The 23854-nt window shown below is 44.2% G+C and overlaps 1 protein-coding gene across 1 annotated transcript; it reads right to left on the bottom strand.

Moving 5' to 3' along the window:
* Positions 1–1336: 1336 nt before the first annotated feature.
* LOC132781049 (phospholipase A2 inhibitor NAI-like) lies at positions 1337–7523 on the bottom strand. Its single transcript, XM_067473414.1, has 4 exons — positions 7368–7523; positions 5923–6048; positions 2569–2688; positions 1337–1685 (listed from the first exon to the last, which is right to left on the bottom strand). Exons 2-4 carry the CDS (start codon positions 5969–5971, stop codon positions 1498–1500), a joined length of 357 nt encoding a protein of 118 aa, XP_067329515.1. The 5' UTR covers positions 5972–6048; positions 7368–7523; the 3' UTR covers positions 1337–1497.
* Positions 7524–23854: the final 16331 nt, after the last annotated feature.

Below are 23854 nucleotides of genomic sequence, written 5' to 3'. Positions count from 1 at the left end.
CTTTGCGATAGCATATTTTCCTACGAACCAGCATGTACCCTGAGATCATCCGGGGAGGCTCTGCTCTCCCACCGCCATGGTTGGTGGGGATGAGAGAGAGGGCCTTCTCAGTGGTGGCCCCCCAGCTTTGGAACTCCCTCCCTAGGGAGATCAAACGGGCTCCCACTTTGTCCATCTTTCGGAGGTAATTATAAAACTGGATGTTGTGTTGCACCTTTGATTAGGCAGTTTCACCAGAGAACTATCCTGTCCCTGCTCTAAGTTCTGCACTTTATCTCCTATCGGTTACCTAGACATTTTCACTTAAGGTATTCCCTAGTCCTTGTTTATTTGATCTCCACACTTTCCATCGGCTCCTTTTAGGAATTGTTGTACTCATTGAGCCTGAACTCAGGTATAACTTTTATCTCAGACACATTGTTTTAAGATGATGTCTATGATTATGTTAAGTTTTTAATATTTTTATTTGATGATTTTAATTATGCCTTTATTTTATCTGTAATGTTTGGGCTTGCCCCTTTGTAAGCCACCTCAAATCCCCTAGAGGAGATGGTGGCGGGGTATAAAAATAAAGTTAGTATTGTTATTGTTATTCCTATTATTCCTATTATTATTATTATTATTATTATTATTCTCCAAGACTCTGCCTTGGTGATCTGGGGAAATGGGGAGGAGCTGAAATGGGCATTTCAGCTCCTCTCACACACAGTGTAATCATTTTATTTAGAAGTGGGTAACAAAAGCAGGCAACAAGGATTAACATCACATGGGGAAATTGGCCATTTTGCCTGTCTCTATGCAGGGAATTTGAAAAATAAGTCTATTGCCAACTGGCTTAGGAATCATTGGAAAAACCAATGTTTTAAAAAGGGCAAAATACCACACACCAACAGTGGAAGCTTGCATCGTGTGAAGGTCACCATGGGTTGCCGTTTCTTAAATGTGTAGAAACACTGATTTTACTGCGTGTGATGAAGTCATCTGTGTCATCCAAGTATTATTGAGCAGCCGGGAACAGAAGGAAACTCAGCCTCTAGCAAATGATAACTCTAATAGAATGTTAAGTCCTTTGCACACTACACAATTGTTGTGCTTTGATTCCACTTCGTCTGCCATACCAACACCCTATGTAATTCTGGGATGTGTAGTATAGTGTGGAATATTTCAAATTCTCAGTCAGAAAACGCTAGTGCTTCACTAAACTACACCTCCGGGGTTCCATAGGATTTTGTCATGACAGTTGAGATGGAATCATAGTGGTGTGAAAGGCTTCTCAATCTTTGTCTTTCTTCTCCCATCTTGCACATAGATTGAAACCAAAATCCAACCAACTGAATTTGAGTTCTCTTCCCCATTTGTGTTTATTTGATACATTTTGACTTAAGAATCAGAGCTGAAGACAGTTCTCTTTGGGAAAGTAGGTGGCCAGTAAAAGAAAGGGCTGCATGGAAAGGACATGGAAGCCCTTTTCCGGGCGGTGTTGCTGGGAATGGTTCGTTACAGGATCATCTTCATCAGCAAGAGCCCAGAGAGACACAAGAAGGAAACTGCTGCTGGCGAGGCATTGTTATGACATTCAATCCTTGTAACAGTAACAGCATCTGGTATCTGAATATTGGGCATTTCAGTTGTACAGGCAGATTTTGGAATGCAGGTTTTTGTTACTGAATTGCTGGACACATCTCCTGGATAAGAAAAAGAAGCATATCATAATACAGATGAAAACCGGGATTTGTGTGGCCAAGAAATATTGGGGTATGATCAAGAAAGATAAAGGCAACGGTTTTGCCCTGGCACTAAGTCCAGTCGTGTCTGACTCTAGGGGCTGGTGGTGATCTCCATTTCTAAGCCAAAGAGCTGGCATTGTTCGTAGGGAAGTAGGGACGCTATACTGTATATGTACTGCCTCAGCAGGTTCAAGGCATAGGACTGCCCCCTCCTCGGAGTGGCTCCCCCCTCTCCCCCCCCCCTCTCTCACTCAATCCCTTCGCCTTCTCTTTCCTCTCCTCTTTCCCCTCCGTCCCCCCTCCCTCCCCCCTCCCCTTGGACACTACACTTCCCACTGGCTCCTTGCGTGCCTGGCTCCCCCTCCTCCTCCTCCTCTTCCCCTTTCCCCTCCTCTGCTCGCGCGCACCTTCTTCACCTTCCTCTCTTCCTCTTTCTCATCTTCTTCCTCCTCCTCTTCCTCATCTTCTTCCTCCTCCTCCTCCCCTCCCCCCCCCCACAGCTCCCCCCCCCCCCCCTCGCCTCCCTGTCAGTGCAGTGGCTGCAGGAGAAGGAAAGGGCTGTCAGGGAAGGAAAGAAGGAAAGGAAGCAAACCCTCCTTGCCTTTCCCATCGCCGGGTGAAGAGAGAGAGGAAAGGGAAGGAAGGGAAGGACCTTCAAAGCTGGAGAGAGGGAGGGAGGACGGACTGAGAGGAAAACCGCAAAACAGCAAGTCCGTGAAAAGCGAACCGCAAAGTAGCGAGGGAACACTGTAGTCTTTTTTTACATAGGTGGTGATACTCAGGGCCATATTTGGACATCCAGCAACCCTAGACATAGTAGTACAGCCAGCTTCTCACCCACCTATTGTGATTTCTGTAACAATAGTGGCACAAGTATCATAACCAGCTTGACATGACATGTTCTTGCCAGTACAAGTAGGCATGCCAACACCAACACAAGTTTCGCATTCTAAAGCAGTACCTGGTGGGAGAAAGAGAAATCATTATAAATTAGTTGTGATCGCTAATTTCTAAGCTATATGCAAGAGAAAGGACATTTTCTTCACACACAGTTTCCTTTCTTTTGTATGTAGCTTAGCAATATGAAGTTCATCTAAAGTTATTTTGAGCTGCAGTTCAGCAAGGCCTAACCTTGCAGCTGTTGAAGTTAGAGACTGTAGTTTCTACACCATGTGTGCAGCCTTTTAGCTGGAACACATCTAAGTACACCCTGCAGAGACACAGCAGAATGCAGGTGAAACATTGCAGACATGAATTCATTTCCTTTCCTTCCAGTCGTTATTTTCTTGTCTGACCCAGGGCGGGGATGCATCAAATTTTGAAAACGTTATTTTTCACCCATTAATGCAGTGTTTCTCAACCTGGGGGTCGGGACCCCTGGGGGGGTCGTGGGGGGGGGGGTCAGAGGGGTCACCAAAGACCATCAGAAAACACAGTATATTCTGTTAGTCATGGGGTTCTGTGTGGGAAGTTTGGCCGAATTGTATTACTGGTGGGCTTCAGAATGCTCTTTGATTGCAGGTGAACTACACATTCCAGCAACTACAACACCCAAATGTCAAGGTCTATTTTTCCCAAACTACACCAGTGATCACATTTGGCAATACTGAGTATTTGTGCCAAATTTGGTCCAGATACATCATTGTTAGAGTTCACAGTGCTCTCTGGATGTGGGTGAACTACAGCCCTCAAACACAAGGTCAGTGTCCATCAAACCCTTCCAGTATTTTCTGTTGGTCATGAGAGTTATGTGTGCCAAGTCTGGTTCAATTGCATCGTTGGTGGTGTTCAGAATGCTCTTTTAATTTAAATGAACCATAAATCCCAGCAACCACAACTCCCAAATGACAAAATCAATCCCCTCCCCAACCCCACCAGTATTCAAATTTAGGCGTATTGAGTATTTGTGCCAAATTTGGTCCAGTGAATGAAAATACATTCTACATATCAGATATTTACATTATGATTCATAACATTAGCAAAATTACAGTTATGAAATTGCAACAAAATAATGTTGTGGTTGGGGGTCACCACAACATAAGGAACTGCATTAAGGGGTCACAGCATTAGGAAGGCTGAGAACCACTGCATTAGTGTGTGGGTGGGTGAGAAATAAGGTGTCCCCCCCCCCTCCCAAAAGAAACCCTGCTTCCTACAACAAAATAAAGCTTTGAGGAGAAGGGGAATGAAATTATGAATTAGATTCTTTTTCACCTGCATTTTGGTATGTTTTTAGCGCAGTAAATTGATGTAAAGTCAAAGAACTGATACAAATTAACAGAACTAAAATTAGCATCTACTTTTCAGTACAGACATCATCAACATAGGTTTTATCCCCTAGCCTTACAACATAAAAGTATTGCAAAGGCATACTAAACCAATTTTCTTATATTTGCTCATCCCTAGGGATAGCAAGGTGCTTGTTTATAAAGCTATTGTCCTCCCAACCCTGATATACGCCTGTGAGACGTAGACTGTCTACAGATGTCACATGCAACTCCTAGAACGATTCCATCAGCGTTGCTTCTGAAATATCCTGCAAATCTCTTGGGAAGAAAAGCAGACAAATGTCAGCATGTTGGAAGAAGCAAAGACCACCAGCACTGAAGCAATGGTCCTCCACCATCAACTCTGCTGGACCAGCCCTGTTGTCTGGATGCTCGGCCACCGTCTCCCAAAGCAGTTGCTCTACTCCGAACTCAAGAATGGAAAATGGAATGTTAGTGGGCAGGAAAAGAGATTTAAAGATTGGCTCAAAGCCAACCTTAAGAACTCTGGTATAGACACTAAGAACTGGGAAGCCCTGGCCCTTGAGCGCTCCAGCTGGAGATCAGCTGTGACCAGCAGTGCTGCAGAATTTGAAGAGGCACGAGTGGAGGGCAAAAGAGAGAAACATGCCAAGAGGAATTCACGTCAAGCCTACACTGACCAGGACAGCCTTCCACCTGGAAACCGATGCCCTCACTGCGGGAGAACATGCAAGTCAAGAATAGGGCTCCACAGTCATCTATGGACCCACCACCAGTACACCGATCTTGGAAGACAATCGTATTCGGAAAACGAGGGTTCGCCTAAGTGAAGTGATATTTGCTCAGATCTGGGTTCTATCTGGCTTTAAAATATGAATGGAGATGAACTATGCAAGCCTTCTCTTGCTTGAGATGGACTGTTCAAATACTCTTTTACTTGTTGCAATTCTGTACCAGCTATGGAATTGTGAGAGTTGTAGTTTTACAGAGTCTTTAGCCTTCTCTGCCAAGGAGTCATGGTGCCTCCTCAAGTTACAACTCCTAGGATTTCATAGCATTGAGCCACAATAGTTAAAGCAGCAACAAACTGCATTAATCCTACAGTGTAGATACACCCTAAAAGAGAGAATATACAATGGAGGGAGTTACCATTCAGAACCTGCAGCGCCTGCACAGTCAGTTCAGAATCTTCTAGAACTCTTAAGATACATTTTGGTGGAAGCCTGGTCCACACTCCCCATGGAAGTATATAGCCAGTGGGAGGGGCTACCGCCTCAGTCCCCATGTCCTCCGCATGATGGCAGCAAGAGAAACTGAGGCATGATAAAATAGCGGGGAGCATGGGCGGAGATGTGCGAATTTCACAGATGACCACTCTTTACCTTTACTTCTCCATCGTGGTCTCTGTGAAATCACAGATATGGTAGACTAGCAAGATACTAATCTAGGATGGTGGGAGTCATGCCACCCAAGACAAGAGGACTACTCTTCCAAGAGACCGGCTCTGCTGTGAGACCCTATCTCTCTCGGAGAGTGCATTCACTTGTAAAAGGTAACAAGGTGAGAGGGATAGATCAGCCCTCCCCTCTTCTCCCCCCTCCCCATGTTATTATCCCACCCACCCCCCCCCCATCCTTATCTTTACCCATACCCATGTCCTTACCCGCTGCCATTCCCCCCATTTTTCCTCCTTGTTTTGTCTTTTTTAATCTATATAACAAATAAAATTCTTAATAAAAAAGAAAGAGAATTCCTCCTTTAAATAAGTTGCAAGCCCACCCAATATTTTTTAAACATTGCATAATGCTCATAATGTGTGGCCTCTTAAAAGGGACACAGATACATTGCAGTTGCCCAATCTTGCTTTATCTTAAATTAAGTTGGATTGAATTCTGTTCCTCTATAGAAAAATCTGCTCATGAGATATATTTCCTGTTGTCCCTTACCTGCTGTTAGAAAAGCAGAGATGATGAAGAGCCCCAAGATAGCCTGCATAATGGTCAAAAGGTACAGTGTGGCAGGTGATATGAAGATTAGCTCTCCAATGAAGCAAATTCTTTGGTCAGAAGTGTCTGGGGAAAAAAATCAGGGTAAGCATGGTTTGGACAGATTAGTTTTTTTCAATTTGTGCATCCGGATTTGGAATTGTTTCAAGTTGTATTCTGAAAGCTTCCTTCTCCTTTATTTTCTTTCCTGATAGCACAAGGAATATTGTTGTTCAAGTGTGGAGTTCCAGAACATTTTATTCACACGCACATGGGGTGTATGTACAGAATTAATGCAGTTTGACACTACTTCGACTTCCATAACACAATTCCATAACACAATAGTTTGGTGAGTCACCAGCACTTTTTGGTTAACAGCCTTGTACAATTACACAATTCCTGATTCCATAGTATTGAGTCATAGCACTTAATGTTAAACTGCATTAATTCCATAGTGTAGATGCACCCACTCATATGCAGACACACATACTTCAACACTTTGAGTATTACAGTGTTCCCTCACTTATTTTGGGTGTTACATTCTAGGACCACCCGTGAAAAGTGAAAATCCGTGAAGTAGGGACGCTATATATGTATATCGGGTTCTGAGGGTGAGGCAGAAGCAAGGAGAGATTTAAAGACACCATGCACATTTTTTTTTTTTTTGCTAGCTAACTCTGCTTTGGTTTCTTGTAGGTTTTCTGGACTATATGGCCATGTCCTAGAAGTATTCTCTCCTGACGTTTCACCTGCATCTATGGCAAGCAGCCTTGCCATAGATGCAAGTGAAATGTCAGGAGAGAATGCTTCTAGAACATGGCCACATAGCCTGAAAAACCTACAAGAACCCAGTGATTCCAGCCATGAAAGCCTTCGACAATATATCTCTGCTTTGCTTTGCAATTTTTCTTGATTGGCTGCCTCTCTCCTCAGGAGGAGGGTGAAACCCCCTTCCACACTCCATCATTGCTAGGAAATGGGATTAGAACGCCACTCTGGACAATGGCAACCATTCATAAACTTGGAGGCAAAAACCCTTAAATCCGCGAAAAGCGAACCGCAAAGTAGTGAGGGAAAACTGTATTAATAATTGGCTTTATAATCAGCCATGGTGAGATCATGAGAGAGACTTCAGTGATCTCAAAACTCCTGGGAATTCAGTTTATTGTTGCTGTTGTTATATTTGTTTCTTGTCTATCTCCCAAAATTGGAACTCAAAGTGGGTTCCAAAACCCAACAAAATAAAAAAAACATACAAAACATTGAAATAGAATCGAACTTTGGACAATATTAAAATAATTTAAACCTGGTATGGATAGATGAAGAAAGTTTTCGCTTTCCTTATGTATATTCCTGTATATTCTTGACTTCCTTAGTATAAGGAAAGGCAGGATTCTGTAACTTACCTTACGTCAATAAGGATTGTAGTCTGGATCCTTACCAGCAAAAGGTGTTCTGATCACTGTCTTTAACTGCTGAATGTCATACTTCCTTCACTCATGCACCTCTTATAAAGGAGAGAACACTTCAATGCTTGATTGAAAATATTCACTTTCTATTCTCCTGCTTAAGTTTCTTTTTCTGCCTTCTGATGCCAATTTTGATGAAGCGTTGGAAGTTCCCTCCCATGCCAAGCTGGCAAAAGGAAATACCAAAAGTTCTAGAATCTTGTAAATCTTTCTAGGGATGGCATACAAGGCTTATTCTTACATTTTGTGATCTCTCCATACATTGACATATTGCAGCTGTCAAGACCTGGGAGTCCATTGCTGATTTTTAATGTTGAAGGAAAGGAGAACGTGACTCACGGTGCAGCTACACTTTATAATCAATGCAGTTTGATACCATTTCACTGCCATGGCTCAAGGCTATGGAGTCATGTGAGCTGTAGTTCAACAACTGCATTAATTCTACAGTGTCTACATGGTCTTTAGCTTGTTCTTGCCTTGTCAAGCAAAACCCCCATGATTCCATTGAGCCATGGCAGATTTATTTTATTTTATTATATCGTGTCAGAAGCGACTAGAGAAACTGCAAGTCGCTTCCGATGTAAGAGAATTGGCCTTCTGCAAGGACATTGCCCAGGGGATGCCTGGATGTTTTGATATTTTACCATCCTTGTGGGAGGCTTCTCTCATGTCCCCGCATGGGGAGATGCAGCTGACAATGGGAGCTCACCCGTGCTCTCCCCAGATTCAAACCTCTGACCTGTCGGTCTTCAGTACTGCTGACACAAGGATTTAATTCACTGCACCACTGGGGGCTCATGCCATGGCAGTAAAAGTGGTATTAAACAGCATTAATATACCACAGTGTAGATGTGCCCTCGGAGGACGAAGGATCTGTTTAATGCAGCTTCAAAATGACTTCGAAATCCAGTTGCTACAAAATCCACACTGCCAATGTGAGCTTCAGCATGATTTAAGGCCAGTAAACCTCATGAAACAAAGTCATTACAAAGTTCGAATTAAGGTCCTCCATGTGTATCAGCAAGCCCCAACTGTATACCACATCAGAAGGTGAAATCTGCAGAATGAGAAGCACCTTGTAGAAGCTTCATAAGATTCAGAACATGGGAGCTGGGGGAGGGTGGTGTACAGAAAAGCACCCCAAGGGCATGGCAAGGCAGCAGATAGCAAAGCAATTCCTTGGAAGGGGTAATCATTTTCATGGCCTCAAACCAGTCCTAGACTTGGCAATGCAGTCGTCCACCCAGAGAAACCAATCTGTCAAAGCGATCCAAAACAACATACATGATAGTATAGATCAATCTTTCTCAATCTTCCTAATGCCACAACCCCTTAATAGAGTTCCTCATGTTGTGGTGACCCCCAACCATAAAATTATTTTCGTCGCTACTTCATAACTGTAATTTTGCTACTGTTATGAATCATAATATAAATATCTGATATACAAGATGTATTTTCATTCACTGGACCAAATTTGACACAAATTCCTCACACATCCAAATTTGAATACTTGTGAGGGGGGGGGGGGCAAGTCTATTTCCCCCAAACTCCACCAGTGTTCACATTTGGATATATTGAGTATTCATGCCAAGTTTGGTCCAGATCCATCATTGTTAGAGTCCACAGTGCTCTTTGGATGTAGGTGAACTATAACTGTAAACCTCAAGGTCAATGCCCACCAAATCATTCCAGTATTTTCTGTGGGAGTTCTGTGCCAAGTTTGGTTCGGTTCCATCCTTGGTGGAGTTCAGAATGCACTTTGATTGTAGGTGAACTATAAATCCCAGCAACTACATCTCCCAAATGACAAAATCAACCCCCCCCCCCCCAAACACCACCAGTATTCAAATTTGGACATATTGGGTATTTGTGCCAAATTTAGTCCAATGAACAATGAAAATTATTTTATGGTTGAAGGTCACCACAACATGAGGAACTGTATTAAGGGGTTGCAGCATTAGAGAACCACTGTATTACATGAACAAGTACTGGGATATTTCAAAGGAATCCGATCAGATCTTGAATTTTGAACAGACTCAGGAGTGGAGTTGGCAGACCAAAAGACAGCCCAGCTAAACCGCACTACCTAAAATAATCCTCCACCTTGTGTGACTATGGAGCAGAACAAACAACTTAGCATGTGTATGCTTGCCCATAATGCCCTTTCTCATGCACAGAGGAAGAACCGTTTAAAGCTATAGACAACGCGGTCACTGTTGCCCGTTTTTGGTCTTAAATTATTTAGCTGCTCGTGTTTCCTCTATTTTTATCTATTTTATACTAATATATTTATGCTTTGCTTTTGACCTGAAATAAACTTAAAAAGATCAGATCCTGATCCTCTACTTTCTAATATGAAGGAAATCATGGACGATGGGAGTTCAACAAAGCAGGCACACCCAAGATTATTATCTGGGAGATTCAATTGTGAATTTTAATTAGATTTGTTGAAGTAACACGTTAGCTGAAGAAAAAGGAAAATTCTAGCCAGCACCACTCATGAGGATAGCAGACCAGAAATATTCAGAGAGTCTTAACTTGTCTATCTGTCATTTTAATCAATTTTTATTTAATATAGCTTGAATTACACATGGATTCCTGTTTATTTCGTTAAAATCAGGAAACGAAGAAAAGGCTTCCTGTTACCCTTGAGTGAACTTATCTAAAACAGTCCTAAAAATATTTATAGGCATTTGCTGTAAGAATAAGTTTCATTTTGCAGGAAAGAGAAACTTAAAGGCCCTTGACAAAGACATCCGGCCAATTGTCATTATTCATTTCCATTGCACTAAGACCGAGAAATATGCCATGCATTGTTCCCATGCTTAGTTCCGACCACAAACTATTCGTTCGTGTCTTCTACTACTAATTTTTGCCAGCTTCCCTTTCTTTGTTATATTTATTCTAGGCTCTATCAGGTGCATGCTTTGAAACCACAATGATTGTCTTCGTGAAAATAAGAATGCACTCTTTCAAATGTATATGCAATTCTTTGAAAGCTGCACAAACAAAAAGAAAGGTATTAAAGACTACTGCTGAATAAATATGGGATCCTGTTAATGATGTTCCCAGTTAACTTCATGTTGTGCACACACCTATGTCTGTTTTTGGATATGAGCGAGATTCTCTAGAGTGTGGTAGGCACAATATGACCAGCTCTATTGATGATGTGCCATGGAAACTAGGAGGACTTTTTCAACAGACTGATCCCACAGGATGAAAGATGGGTCCATCACGATGATCCTGAGACTAAAGTCCAGTTGAGCCAATGGAAGCATCATGACACACCGCCTCCAAAGAAGGCACGTAGCCAACTCTCGGCAGGCAAGATCATGCCCACAGTATTTTGGGACCAGCATGGAGTAGTACTGGTGGATTTTCTGACAAAGGGTACGATGATCACTAGGGCATACTATGCTTCACTGCTGCAGAAATTGTGGGAGGCCATCGAAACCAAGAGATGTGGCATGCTCATCAAAGGTGTCCACCTTCTCACAGTTCACAACTCACTTGTTGTCCAAATGGAAGCATGCTCTTACGGTTTTGAAATTCTACTGCATCCCCCTTATTCACCCGACCTTGCACCATTGGACTTCCACCTCTTTCCAACAAGAAAGTTATTTTTGAAGGGCAAGCATTTTTAGATAATGGGACTCTGATTTCCAAAGTCACAACATGGCTTTTGGAGCAACCTGTCGACTTCTACAAACAAGGTGTTTCGATTGTTTAAAAAGATGGGAGAAGTGTGTGTCCCTAGGTGGTACCTATGGAGAGAAGGACTTGTAACTGTGCCAAGTTTCATTGCTCTCCGTCCACAGGAAGTGGGTGAGGGGAAATCTTTAACAAACACCCCTCGTAGCTTGAATTACACATGGATTCCTAATTATTATGTCAAAATCAAGAAACTAAGAAAACGCTGTCTGTTACCCTTGAGTTAACTTATCTAAAACAGTCTTAAAAACTGGATTGTTGTAGGTTTTTTCGGGCTATATGGCCATGGTCTAGAGGCATTCTCTCCTGACGTTCACCTGCATCAATGGCAATCATCCTCAGAGGTAGTGAGGTCTTAAAAACATGAATACACATTTGCTGTGATAATAATTTTCAAATGTGCTCTTTCAAACATATATGCAATTCTTTGAAAGCTGCACAAATAAAAAAATGTATTACATAAATTTGGCAACAGAAAATTAAATATACATATGCAGTAGAACTAAAGGAGAACTGGATCAAGATGTCACATAGATGGTATATGACCCCATAGAAATTAGGAAAATGTTATAAAAATATAAACACAAAATGTTGGAAATGTGAGAAGAAGGAAGGTTCATATTTCCACATGTGGTGGTCATGTGAGAAATTGAGAATATATTGGAAAAAATACAAGCCATTTTACAAAAAAATTAAATATAAAGATTCCTCTGAAACCAGAGATGTTCCTGCTTGGAATAATGGACAAAAATACTGACAAACTCCTCTTTCTATTAAACAGTGAGAATCTGTTATGCAGAGGTATGGAAAAATAAAGAGATTCCAGAAGAAGAGGATTGAATGGGAAAAGTTGCAGACATCAGAAATATGGACAGACTTACATACTTTATTTATTTATTTATTTGGTAGTTTTGTATACCGGTCTTCTCACCTCCATTCGAGGGACTCGGTCCGGTTTCCAACATCAATATTTCTAAATCACACTAAAACATTAAAACATTGAAACAATGAAAATGGCAAAAATACAATCATATGACTACAGTGGTCAGTCGTCATCAAAGTTATTATTCGTCGTCATCCATCCATATCACAGGATCATGGCTCATTCGTTGAATGCCAATCCCCAAAGCCAGGTTTTCACCTGTTTCCTGAACGTTAAGATCGAAGGGGCAGTTCTGATCTCCAGTGGAAGGGAGTTCCAGAGTCGAGGGGCCACCACCGAGAAGGCCCTGTCTCTCGTCCCCACCAGCCGCGTCTGTGCGGCCGGTGGGATCGAGAGCAGGGCCCCTCCAGATGATCTTAATAATCTTGATGGCTCATAGGGGAGGATACGTTCGGACAGGTAAATTGGGCCGGAGTCATTTAGGCTTTATAGGTTAAGACCAGCACTTTGAATTGTGCTCGGAAGCTGACTGGCAGCCAGTGGAGCTGGCGCAACAGAGGAGTAGTATGCTCCCTGTATCCTGCTCGTGTTAGCAACCTGGCTGCCGCACGTTGGACTAATTGAAGCTTCCGGGCAGTCTTCAGAGGCAACCCCACATAGAGAGCATTGCAGTAATTTAAACAGGATGTAACCAAAGCATGGACCACCGTGGCCAAGTCAGACTTCCCAAGGTACGGGCACAGCTGGCGCACAAGTTTTAATTGTGCAAAAGCTCCCCTGACCACCACCGAAACCTGGGGCTCCAGGCTCAGCAATGAGTCCAGAATCACTCCCAAGCTGCGAACCTGCACCTTCAGGGGGAGTGTAACCCCATCCAGCACAGGCTGTAACCCTATGCCCTGTTCAGCCTTTCGACTGACCAGGAGTACCTCTGTCTTGTCAGGATTAAGTTTCAATCTGTTGTCCCTCATCCAGTCCGTTACAGCAGCCAAGAACTGGTTCAGGACTTGAACAGTCTCCTTAGTAGTAGGTGGAAAAGAGTAACAGAGTTGGACAGCATCTGCGTACAAATGACACCGCACCCCGAAACTCCAGATGATCTCTCCCAATGGCTTCATGTAGATATTAAATAACATAGGGGACAGTATTGAACCCTGCGGGACTCCACAGTACAATGGCTGTGGGGTCGAGCAGGAGTCCCCTAGCGACACCTTCTGGGATCGCCCCACGAGAAAGGACTGGACCCACTGCAAAGCAGTACCTCCAAGGCCCATTCCCGCGAGGCGTCCCAGAAGGATACCGTGGTCAATGATATCGAAGGCCGATGAGAGGTCCAGCAGAACCAACAGGGACACACTCCCCCTATCCAGTTCCTGGTGAAGATCATCCACTAAGGTGACCAAGGCTGTCTCGGTACCATGCCCCGGCCTAAAGCCAGACTGCGACGGATCTAGATAACCATGTCTACCAGGAACTCCTGGAGTTGTGAGGCCACCACACGTTCCAGGACTTTGCCCAAATAGGGGAGATTGGAAACTGGCCGAAAGTTGACGAATTGAGTGGGGTCCAGTGATGGTTTTTTCAACAGCGGTTTTATAACAGCTTGTTTTAAGGTGGCTGGAATGTTGCCTTCCCGAAGGGAGGCATTAACCACCACCTTTACCCGCTCTGCCAAGCCCCCTCTGGCTTCCTTGACCAGCCAGGATGGGCAGGGATCTAGGATGCATGTGGTCGGCCTCGCCTCCCCAAGAATCCCAATGACATCCTCGAGTTGAACAGATTGAAACGAATCCATCAAAACTGGACAAGCAGATGCTTGTGTTACATCCTCAGAGACTGCCGTTAACATGGTGTCAAAGCCCGAACAGATCAAAGCGACTTTGTCCGCAAAGTACTGAGCAAAGGCTTCACAGCGAGCTGCCGAGTTGTCAGGGGACCCTTCCTGAGAGGTGGGATTCAACAGCCCTCTGACTACTCGAAACAGCTCAGCTGGACAGTTCCTTGCGGACGCAATATTGGCTGAGTAGAAGGAGTTTTGTGCGGCCTTTATTGCCACGCCATACGCCCTTTGATCAAGGCGCAGGCGTGTTCGGTTTGACTCTCTAGGATCTTTCCGCCACACGCTCTCTAGCCACCTCTTTGTTCGCTTCATCTCCACCAACTCTTTGTTAAAACAAGGAGATGGTTTGGTTTGGCGACATAAGAGCGGGTGCCAATATCCAAAAATAAGGGGACGCCAATAAAAGAAACTGATTGGATGAAAGTTACAGACTATTTGAAACATAAAAATAGAAACATATTAATATAGAAGGAAGGGAGAAAAAGTAGTAGAAGAAGAAGATATAAGAAGGAAAAGGAAGAATCCACATGGAAGATACCCAGGAAGTCAACAAAGCTTATATATTTTGGTTTTTTTTATTTTGCTTCTTTCTTTCTTCTTTCTTTCTTCTTCCTATCTTCTTTCTCTTTTTTCTTTCTTTTTTCTCTTTCTCTTTGTTTTCTTTGGTTATCCAAAGATTTTATATACATTTTTATTTTTTATTATTTATTATATGAATATGTGGTATTGGGTCACACATATTAAAGAGGCACAAACAGGTATTTTAAGTCATCTCTCTCTCTCTCTCATACAAGCTTCACTCATCTCTCAAATATATATAAAATAAACAAAGCCTCCGCAACATGCACCACTACTATCTTAGTCTCCTCATCACCCTGGTTTTGTATTTTTGTCATTTGTTCATCATTCACCTTTTACAGCATCATTTGGACACTTCCGATAAAAACTGAGACAGGTCCTGGTTTTGGGGTTTGTCTGGATGGGCCCTCAGCCATGAAAACTCATTGAGTGACCTTGGACAAGCTCTATTCTCTCAGCCTGTGGTGAAAGTAATGTCAAACTTCTACTGAAAAAATCTTGCCAGCCCCCCTTTCCTACAATAGGCTCATTTTAGGGTCACCATAAGTTAGAAATGTCTTGAAGGCTTTCAACAATGACAAGAACACCATGGAAGGCTATAATGCCTGCTGCATACACATAGGGCTCCCAATTCTTTGCCTTGAAAATGCACTTCCTGTTCACGTTCTGTTTTAATTAGCTTCTCCTGACCCTAAAGTAGCCTACAAGAGCAAAGAAGTAGCTTAAGGGGGCAGTTCCCCTATACCACGTGGAAATAATTGGAGGTAGTATTCTGGATAGATAAAAACTGACATACGAAAAAGCATATGGTCCAGAGGCCACACTATGCCCACCTTGAGCGATTTCTAGCCCATACTGTTGCAAAGTGTTGGTTTCCTTTGTGTGACTGTGGTTTAGTTAAGTAATGTAGGCAGTTCTTGGAAAAGGCTCTCACAACTGTGAAAAAAAGAAGAAGCTCAAGATTGATGCAAGATATTTTGTTGACTTGAAAACAAGGAGAAACATTTGTCAGCTGTACCTCTCCTTTGAGCCGACCTTAAGGTGGGTTGAGGGTGGTCTTTCATTTGATTTTGGTCATCCTGCCATTTTATTTTAGAGATTTTGCTGCTTACCGAACTCCTCATACTTCCCATAGAAAGCATTATCCACTATTATTTCTGTTTGGGTCTTAAATGAAATGCAGGAAGCCTTAGTCCAGTGATTCTCAACCTTCCTAATGTTCCGACCCCTTTATAGAGTTCCTCATGTTGTGGTGAGCCGCAACCACAAAATTATTTTTGTTGCTACTTTTATATCTGTAATTTTGCTATTGTTATCGTAATGTAAAAATCTGATATGCAGGATGTATTTTCATTCACCGGATCAAATTTTGCCTAAAGACCCAATACAACTGAATTTGAATGCTGGTGTTATTGATTTTTTTATTTGGGCGTTATAGTTGCTAGGATTTAATGCAGGGGTCCCCAAACTAAGGCCCGCGGGCCTGATCTGACCCCCCGAGGGCATTTCTCCGGCCCGCGAGGTGTGAAGAAGGTTGAGAAGTGGCGGGCAAATCGGCGACAAAGCTGCTTTGCCCCCCGCCTCGGCCTGTGCTTCTCCTGCCTCCGGGATAAGGCCTGGCCTTATCCCAAAGGCAGGAGAAGGGCGGAGGCAGGGAGCGAAGCGGCGCCAACGCTGCTTTGCCCCCCGCCTCGGCCTGCGCTTCTCCTGCCTCCGGGATAAGGCCTGGCCTTATCCTGAAGGCAGGAGAAGGGGGGAGGCGGGGAGAGAAGCGGCACCAAAGCTGCTTCGCCCCCTGCCTCGGCCTGCACTTTTCCTGCCTCCTGGATAAGGCCTGGCCTTATCCCAAAGGCAGGAGAAGGGCGGAGGTGGGGAGCGAAGCGACACCAACGCTGCTTCGCCCCTGCCTCGGTCTGCGCTTCTCCTGCCTCCGGGATAAGGCCTGGCCTTATCCCAAAGGCAGGAGAAGGGCGGAGGTCAGGAGCGAAGCGACGCCAATGCTGCTTTGCCCCCTGCCTCGGTCTGCGCTTCTCCTGCCTCCGGGATAAGGCCTGGCCTTATCCTGAAGGCAGGAGAAGGGGGGAAGCGGGGAGAGAAGCGGCACCAAAGCTGCTTCGCCCCCCGCCTCGGCCTGCACTTTTCCTGCCTCCTGGATAAGGCCTGGCCTTATCCCAAAGGCAAGAGAAGGGTGGAGGTGGGGAGCGAAGCGACGCCAAAGCTGCTTCACTCCCTGCCTCGGTCTGTGCTTCTCCTGCCTCCGGGATAAGGCCTGGCCTTATCCTGAAGGCAGAAGGGGGGAGGCGGGGAGAGAAGCGGCACCAAAGCTGCTTCGCCCCCCGCCTCGGCCTGCACTTTTCGTAATGTAAATATCAGGAGAAGGGGGGAGGATAAGTCCTGGCCTTATCCCAAAGGCAGGAGAAGAGCGGAGGTGGGGAGCGAAGCGATGCCATCGCTGCTTCGCCCCCTGCCTCGGCCTGCGCTTCTCCTGCCTCCGGGATAAGGCCAGGCCTTATCCCGAAGACTGGAGAAGGGGGAGGCGGGGGCGAAGCAGCTTTGGGGCCGCTTCGCCCACCGCCTCCCCAAGTTTATATTTTACTAACCGTCCCCAGCCACGCATTGCTGTGGCCCACATGGGGGTTCTGTGTGGGAGCTTTGGCTCAATTCTATCGTTGGTGGGGTTCAGGATGCTCTTTGATTGTAGGTGAACTATAAATCCCAACAACTACAACTCCCAAATGTCAAGATTCTATTTTCCCCAAACTCCACCAGTGTTCACATTTGGGCATATTGGGTATTTGTGCCAAGTTTGATCCAGATCCATCATTGTTTCAATCCACAATGATCTCTAGATGTAGGTGAACTACAACTCCAAAACCAAAGGGCACTGCCCACCAATTCCTTCCAGTATTTTCAGTTGGTCATGGGAGAACTGTGTGCCAAGTTTGATTCAATTCCATCGTTGGTGGGGTTCAGAATGGTCTTTGATTGTAGGTGAACTATAAATCCCAGCAACTACAACTCCCAAATTACTAAGTCAATTTTTGAGTGAAGAACATACATTGGGTTGTTAAGTGTCTTGTGTCCAAATTTGGTGTCAATTCGTCCAGTGGTTTTTGAGTTCTGTTAATCCCACAAAAGAACATTACATTTTTATTTATATAGAAGTGTGGGTTTGGGGTGTTTTTGTTTGTTTTTTTGCACTGCAAATAAGATATGTGCAGTGTTTTTTTTCAAATTATAATCCGGCCCTCCAACAATTTGAGGAACTGTGACCCGGCCCTCTGGTTCAAAAAGTTTGGGGACTCCTGATTTAATGTAACTATCTGATATGCAGAATGTATTTTCATTCAGTGGACAAAATTGCCATAAATATCCAATATGCCCAAATTTGAATACTGGTGGAGTTGTTGTTGGGATTTACAGTTCACCTACAATCAAAGAGCATTCTGAACTCCACCAATGATAGAAGTGAACCAAACTTGGCACACAGAACTCCCATGACCAACAGAAAATACTGGAAGGGTTCAGTGGGCATTGACCTTGAGTTTGGGAGTTGTGGTTCACCTACATCCAGAGAGCACTGTGGACTCAAACAATGATGGATCTTGATCAAACTTGGCCGAAATACTCAATATGCCCAAATGTGAACACTGGTGGAGTTTGGGGAAAATAGACCTTGACATTTGGGAGTTGTAATTGCTGGGATTTATAGTTCACCTACAATCAATGAGCATTCTGAGCCCCACCAATGATAGAATTGGGCCAAACGCCCCACACGGAACCCCCATGCCCAACAGAAAATACTGTTGACCCCTCTGACACCCCCAGGGGTCCTGACCCCCAGGTTGAGAAACACTGCCATAGTCACTTTGCAACAACTATAAAAGCAACTTGACTGCAACCCATCCATCCATGAAGACTTCACTGAAATGTCTTCCTCATTTTTCAAAAGGGGAGTGGCATACAATTTGTTTTCTATTGAACATAAAAAGTTGAAAACCACAGAGTATCTGGGTGGGGCCCAGGATGCTTCTTTACTTTTGCAGCATGAAATGGGAAAAAGGATGTGGAGGTTGTTTTCTCCTCCATTCTGCCCGTGCCCTGGCTTTGTGACGTCAGTACTAATCAAATCGTACATTGGCTTCTAATGCTCTTTTCCCCTGTGATCAATATATTATTCAATAAAGCAAAGATGATAAGATTTAGTTCCAGGAATGCATTACCGAGGGATGAGTCACTTTCTTAATAGTAAATCAACTACACTACAGAAAAAGATTTTGAGTTAGCTTCTCCATCCCAAATCAAAATGTTGGCCAAAGAAAATTGGAAAGAGAGAACTAGGGGCCTTTCCAAACAGGTCGTTATCGCAGGAGCGTCCACGTTTAAAAATGCAGATGTTCCTGGGAGTCTGTTCACATACACCCCAGAAAGTGTGCGCTTTCTGAGATGGGTGTCCAGATGTTGTACTGGGACTTCCCAGTAAAAAATTGGGACACCATAACCCCCTCCCCAAAAGCCCTAAAATCCCATTTAAAAGTAAGGAAAACTTACCCGGCCTCCAGTTGAGTGTTGCCAGAGTTATTATATTATTATTATAACTTTATTGTACCCCGCTAGCATCTCCCGAAGGATTCGATGCGGCTTACAACAGGCCGAAGCCCAAAACAATACAGCAATACAATACCTAGCAAATAAACAGTCAAGCAAAAAACCATAACAATAGCAACACGACAAGACATTATTAAAAACTGAGTCGACCGGAGTAGGGGTACAGGATTAAGAGTGCTGATGTATCGGAGGGGTGTGGGATTATAATATAAGTGCGGTGTGCAGTGTGCGGTGGTCTTGGTAACTAAAGTGCTTCTGGGATTTGGTCCTGGGAGATTCCTAATCTGAAAAGGCACATTGGAACAGACAGGTTTTCAAATTCTTTCTGAAGACTGCCAGTGTAGGGGCTTGTCTGAGATCTTTCGGGAGGGTGTTCCAGAGGCGGGGGGCCACCACGGAGAAGGCCCTGTCTCGCGTCCCCACCAAGCGCGCTTGTGACGCGGGCGGGATCACGAGCAGGGCCTCTCCAGATGACCGGAGTGAGCGTGTGGGTTCGTAGACAGCGATGCGGTCACGCAGGTAGGGTGGTCCCAAACCGTTCAGGGCTTTGTAGGTAAGCACCTGCACCTTAAATTGGGCTCGGAAAATAAACAGCAGCCAGTGGAGCTCCTTAAACAGGAGGGTTGACCTCTCTCTGTAATGGGCCCCAGTTAACATCCTGGCTGCTGCCCGTTGGACCAATTGGAATTTCCGAGCCGTTTTCAAGGGCAGCCCCACGTAGAGCGCATTGCAGTAATCCAGTCTAGAGGTGACTAAGGCATGGACCACCCCGGCCAGATCAGCCTTAGCGAGGTACGGACGTAGCTGGCGCACAAGTCTCAGTTGTGCAAAAGCCCTCCCGGTCACCGCCGAAGCCTGAGCCTCAAGCGTGAGCGATGAATCCAGAAGGACTCCCAAGCTACGGACCTGTGGCTTCAGGGGGAGTGTAACCCCGTCCAACACAGGTTGCCATCCTATACCCCGATCTGGTTTATGATCGACCAGGAGGACCTCTGTCTTGTCGGGATTAATCTTCAGCTTGTTCGTCCTCATCCAGATAGACACAGCAGCCAGGCACTCGTCTAGCACCCGAGAGGCCTCCTTGGAATTGGGTGGAAAAGAGTAGTAGAGTTGTGTGTCATCTGCGTAGAGATGGCACCCAACTCCAAAACTCCGGATGACCTCTCCCAGCGGTTTCATGTAGATGTTAAAGAGCATGGGAGAAAGAATAGAGCCTTGCGGGACCCCATAGATCAAAGGCCAGGGATCCGAGCAGGCATCTCCCAGCTTCACCATCTGAGTTTGTCCCTCCAAGAAGGACCGGAGCCACGACAGAACCGTGCCCCCGAGGCCCATCCCAGAGAGGCGACCCAGAAGGATACCATGATCGATGGTATCGAAAGCCGCTGAGATGTCTAAGAGAACCAGCAGGGTCACACTCCCCCTGTCCAGTCCTCTACGGAGGTCATCCACCAAGGCGACCAAGGCTGTCTCGGTGCCGTGACCAGGCCTGAAACCTGACTGTGCCTGATCTAGGTAATTGATGTCATCTAGGAAGCCCTGGAGCTGGAGGGCGACCACCCGCTCCAGCACCTTACCCAAAAAAGGGAGGTTGGAGATCGACCTGTAATTGTTCAGCACCGTAGAATCAAGGGAAGGCTTTTTAAGGAGTGGGCGAACCACAGCCTGTTTCAAGTTAGATGGAAAAATCCCTTGCTCTAACGATGCACCTGGAGGCGAATCTAGTGATTCTGATGGGATTTAAGGAGTAGCCTTGGGTCCATTATGTTGCAGAGTTCAAAGTGTTATGTACCTGTGTATTCTGCTGTTAACTCTTGCCTTGAGTCCTTGCATCCAGAATCGTGTTTCCGTGACCGTGCTGACTACTTTGCCTGCCTTGGAACTGTGAGTCTTGTCTCCTGCCCTGACCTTGGACAGTCTTGACTATTCTGTGATTCTGCCTGTCTCCTGCGTTGACTTCGGACCGTTCCTCATTCTGCTTTTTGCTTTGTGATTTTTGAACTGCCTGTATTCCATTCTAACCACGAACTGTTTGTCTGTTTTACTTCAGTTTCCTTTTTTCTGCCCAGACTGCCTGGGTTGCTGCCTTGTTTACATTCCTGCAAGCTCTTTTGTTTACACGCTCTGCTGATAAGAGTCATTTGACTTGTTAATTTGCCATTAAACACCTTTTGTTAACCCTTAAGCTGCTGTTTCGCCTCGTTGGTTCGCCTGGGACTTGACACAAACTGCTGCAGCATCTTCAAACTTGGCTGTTCTTCTTCATTAAGAACTTTTGTCCTCTTGACCACTATCTGATGTTTCATAGCCAAACTTTTCTCCTGTGAAAAGTTGTGGGATACGCAACACTGAAGTTTACTGATATCTCTAAGCATGTAGCCACTTGTGACCTGAGAATGTGAAGCATAACTGCAAACTTTCTCATCCTCTACATGTCAAAACAAACTGTTGAGTCAGTTTGGTTCTTTGAGCAAGAAAAAAAGGGCCAACGCCTTGGTGTCTAAATCCAGCAGTTAATCTCAGGTAAACCCAGAGGATTAGTGGCATTTATATAAGCAATGATTTACTATTTAGCAATCAATGCAATGAATCTGCTCTAATGAAGACAAGCTTTTGGATTTCTTGCTATTTATTTATTATTTATCATTTCTGAATTATTTATTATTTCTGAACCTTTCTATCCCATCCATTAATCATGAGATCTCAGAACAATAAACAGGTAAAACAATAGAATACATGTATACCATTTCCAGTTAAAATAAATGATTTAAATGTGATAAAAGCAAGCCAAACAATTGGAAAGAAGTTTAAGGAATTGAAAAAAGAAGTTGAAACTAAATACAGTAATCCCTCTAAGGTCCAAGCTTAGGGCCCCAATGAAAGCAAAAAGAAAACACAAGACATTTACAGAGAAAACACAGTATTGTAGCATTGAGCCATGGCAGTTCAAGTGGTGTCAAAGCCCTAAACAGTTCTGGCCCAATTTACCTGTCCGAACACATCTCCCCTTATGAGCCATCTAGGACCTTAAGATCGTCTGGGGAGGCCTTGCTCTCAATCCCGCCTTCATCACAAGTACGGTTGGCGGGGACAACAGACAGAGCCTTCTCAGTGGTGGCCCCTCGGCTATGGAATGCCCTCCCTAGGGATATCAGATCAGCTCCCTCCCTTTTAACATTTTGGAGGAAAGTTAAGACATGGTTGTTTGAGCAAGCGTTTACAAATGCAGAGTAACTAACATAGGAAATGGAATGACTAGACGATGGAATTGGACAATGTTTTAACAAGGAGACGCTAATGATGCTGGTTTTTATTGTTTCTGTTGTGGTTTTATATTGTATTTTAATGTTTCTATTGCATTTTGATATTATGTGTATTGACTTGCTGCCTGTAAACGGCCTTGAGTCACCGAAAGGCTGAGAAAGGCGCTATACAAATACAGCAAATAAATAAATAATAATAAATAAACTGCATTGATGCCACAGTAAAGATGTACCCCTAAAATGAACATTTTGATTAAATCAGCAACAAAAAATATATCTGCTAAAGTCAAATCCACAAATGTGGAGGGCGGTCTGTATGGACCTAAAAGTAAAATAGACTTCAAGGACTTTAATAAATAGCCATAGCTTGATTTGATACCAAAAGGAAACCAGGAGAGCCTTCAACATGCCACTAAAGCAGTGGTTCTCAACCTTCCTAATGCCGCGACCCCTTAATACAGTTCCTCATGTGGTAGTGGCCCCTAACCATAACATTATTTTCATTATATTCATTTTCATTAATTCATAATGGTAGTTTGGTAATGATATGAATCGTAATCTAAATATCTGATATGCAGGATGTATTTTCATTCAATGGACCAAATTTGGCACAAATACTTGACACTGGTAGGTTTGGGAATGGGGTTGATTTTGATCATGTGGAGATATAGTTGCTGGGTCTATAGTTCACCTATAATCAAAGAACATTCTGAACTCCACCAATGATGGAATTGAGCCAAACTTGATACACAGCACTCCCATGACCAACAGAAAATACTGGGTTTGGTGGGCATTGACCTTGAGTTTTAGAATTGTAGTTCACCTACATCCAGAGAGCAGTGTGGACTCAAACAATGATGGATCTGGACCAAACTTGGCATGAATACTCAATAAGCCCAAATGTGAACACTGGTGGAGTTTAAGGGAAATATATGATGTGCTAGAGTTGTATTTGCTGGGATGTATAGTTCACCTACAGTCAAAGACGTTGAACCCCACCAATGATAGAATTGCGTTAAACTTTCCACATGGAATCCCCATGAGCAACAGAAAATACTGGAGGGATTTGGGATGAATTGGCAGTAATTTAGGGGAGAGCCCGCCTGCTCTCACCTCCCTGTTTGGAGTCTCAGAAACAGCCTTCCCCTTGGCAGAGAGGCCAGGCGAGAGGCCTGCCAATCACAGCAGGAGGAGAGTTTTTGGTGGGAGGATTCGCTGTCTGTTTCCAAAAAGGAAGAGAAGAATCGGAGGAGAGATCTTCAGCCTTCTCAGCCAGAGGATTCCTAAGACCATCAGAAATATATGTTTTTTGATTATCTTTGGTGACCCCTCTGAAACCCTCATCGCGACCCCTCCCCAGGGGTCCCAAACCCCAGGTTGAGAAATGTTGCACTAAAGGCAGCATCCAAAAACAAATGAAACCACATTATCGACAATAAAAACATGTTTTTAAATGACCATAAAGGCTTTTTAAAAAAGACTATAAAGATCTCTCCTGCTTATATGGTAAAAGTCTTATTAAATAGAATTTAATAGTCCC

The sequence above is a fragment of the Anolis sagrei genome, chromosome X (genome assembly GCF_037176765.1).
Source record: "Anolis sagrei isolate rAnoSag1 chromosome X, rAnoSag1.mat, whole genome shotgun sequence".
NCBI lineage: Eukaryota > Metazoa > Chordata > Lepidosauria > Squamata > Dactyloidae > Anolis > Anolis sagrei.
This window is presented reverse-complemented; position numbering and strand designations above follow the sequence as displayed.

Coding starts and splice junctions, on each gene's coding strand:
- LOC132781049 (XM_067473414.1), bottom strand. CDS start 5,971: ATGCAGGCTATCTTGGGGCTCTTCATCATCTCTGCTTTTCTAACAGCA. Junction 2,689..5,922: donor CTCTGCTTTTCTAACAGCAG/GTAAGGGACAAC, acceptor TTCTCCCACCAG/GTACTGCTTTAGAATGCGAA. Junction 1,686..2,568: donor TGTTACAGAAATCACAATAG/GTGGGTGAGAAG, acceptor TTTCTTATCCAG/GAGATGTGTCCAGCAATTCA.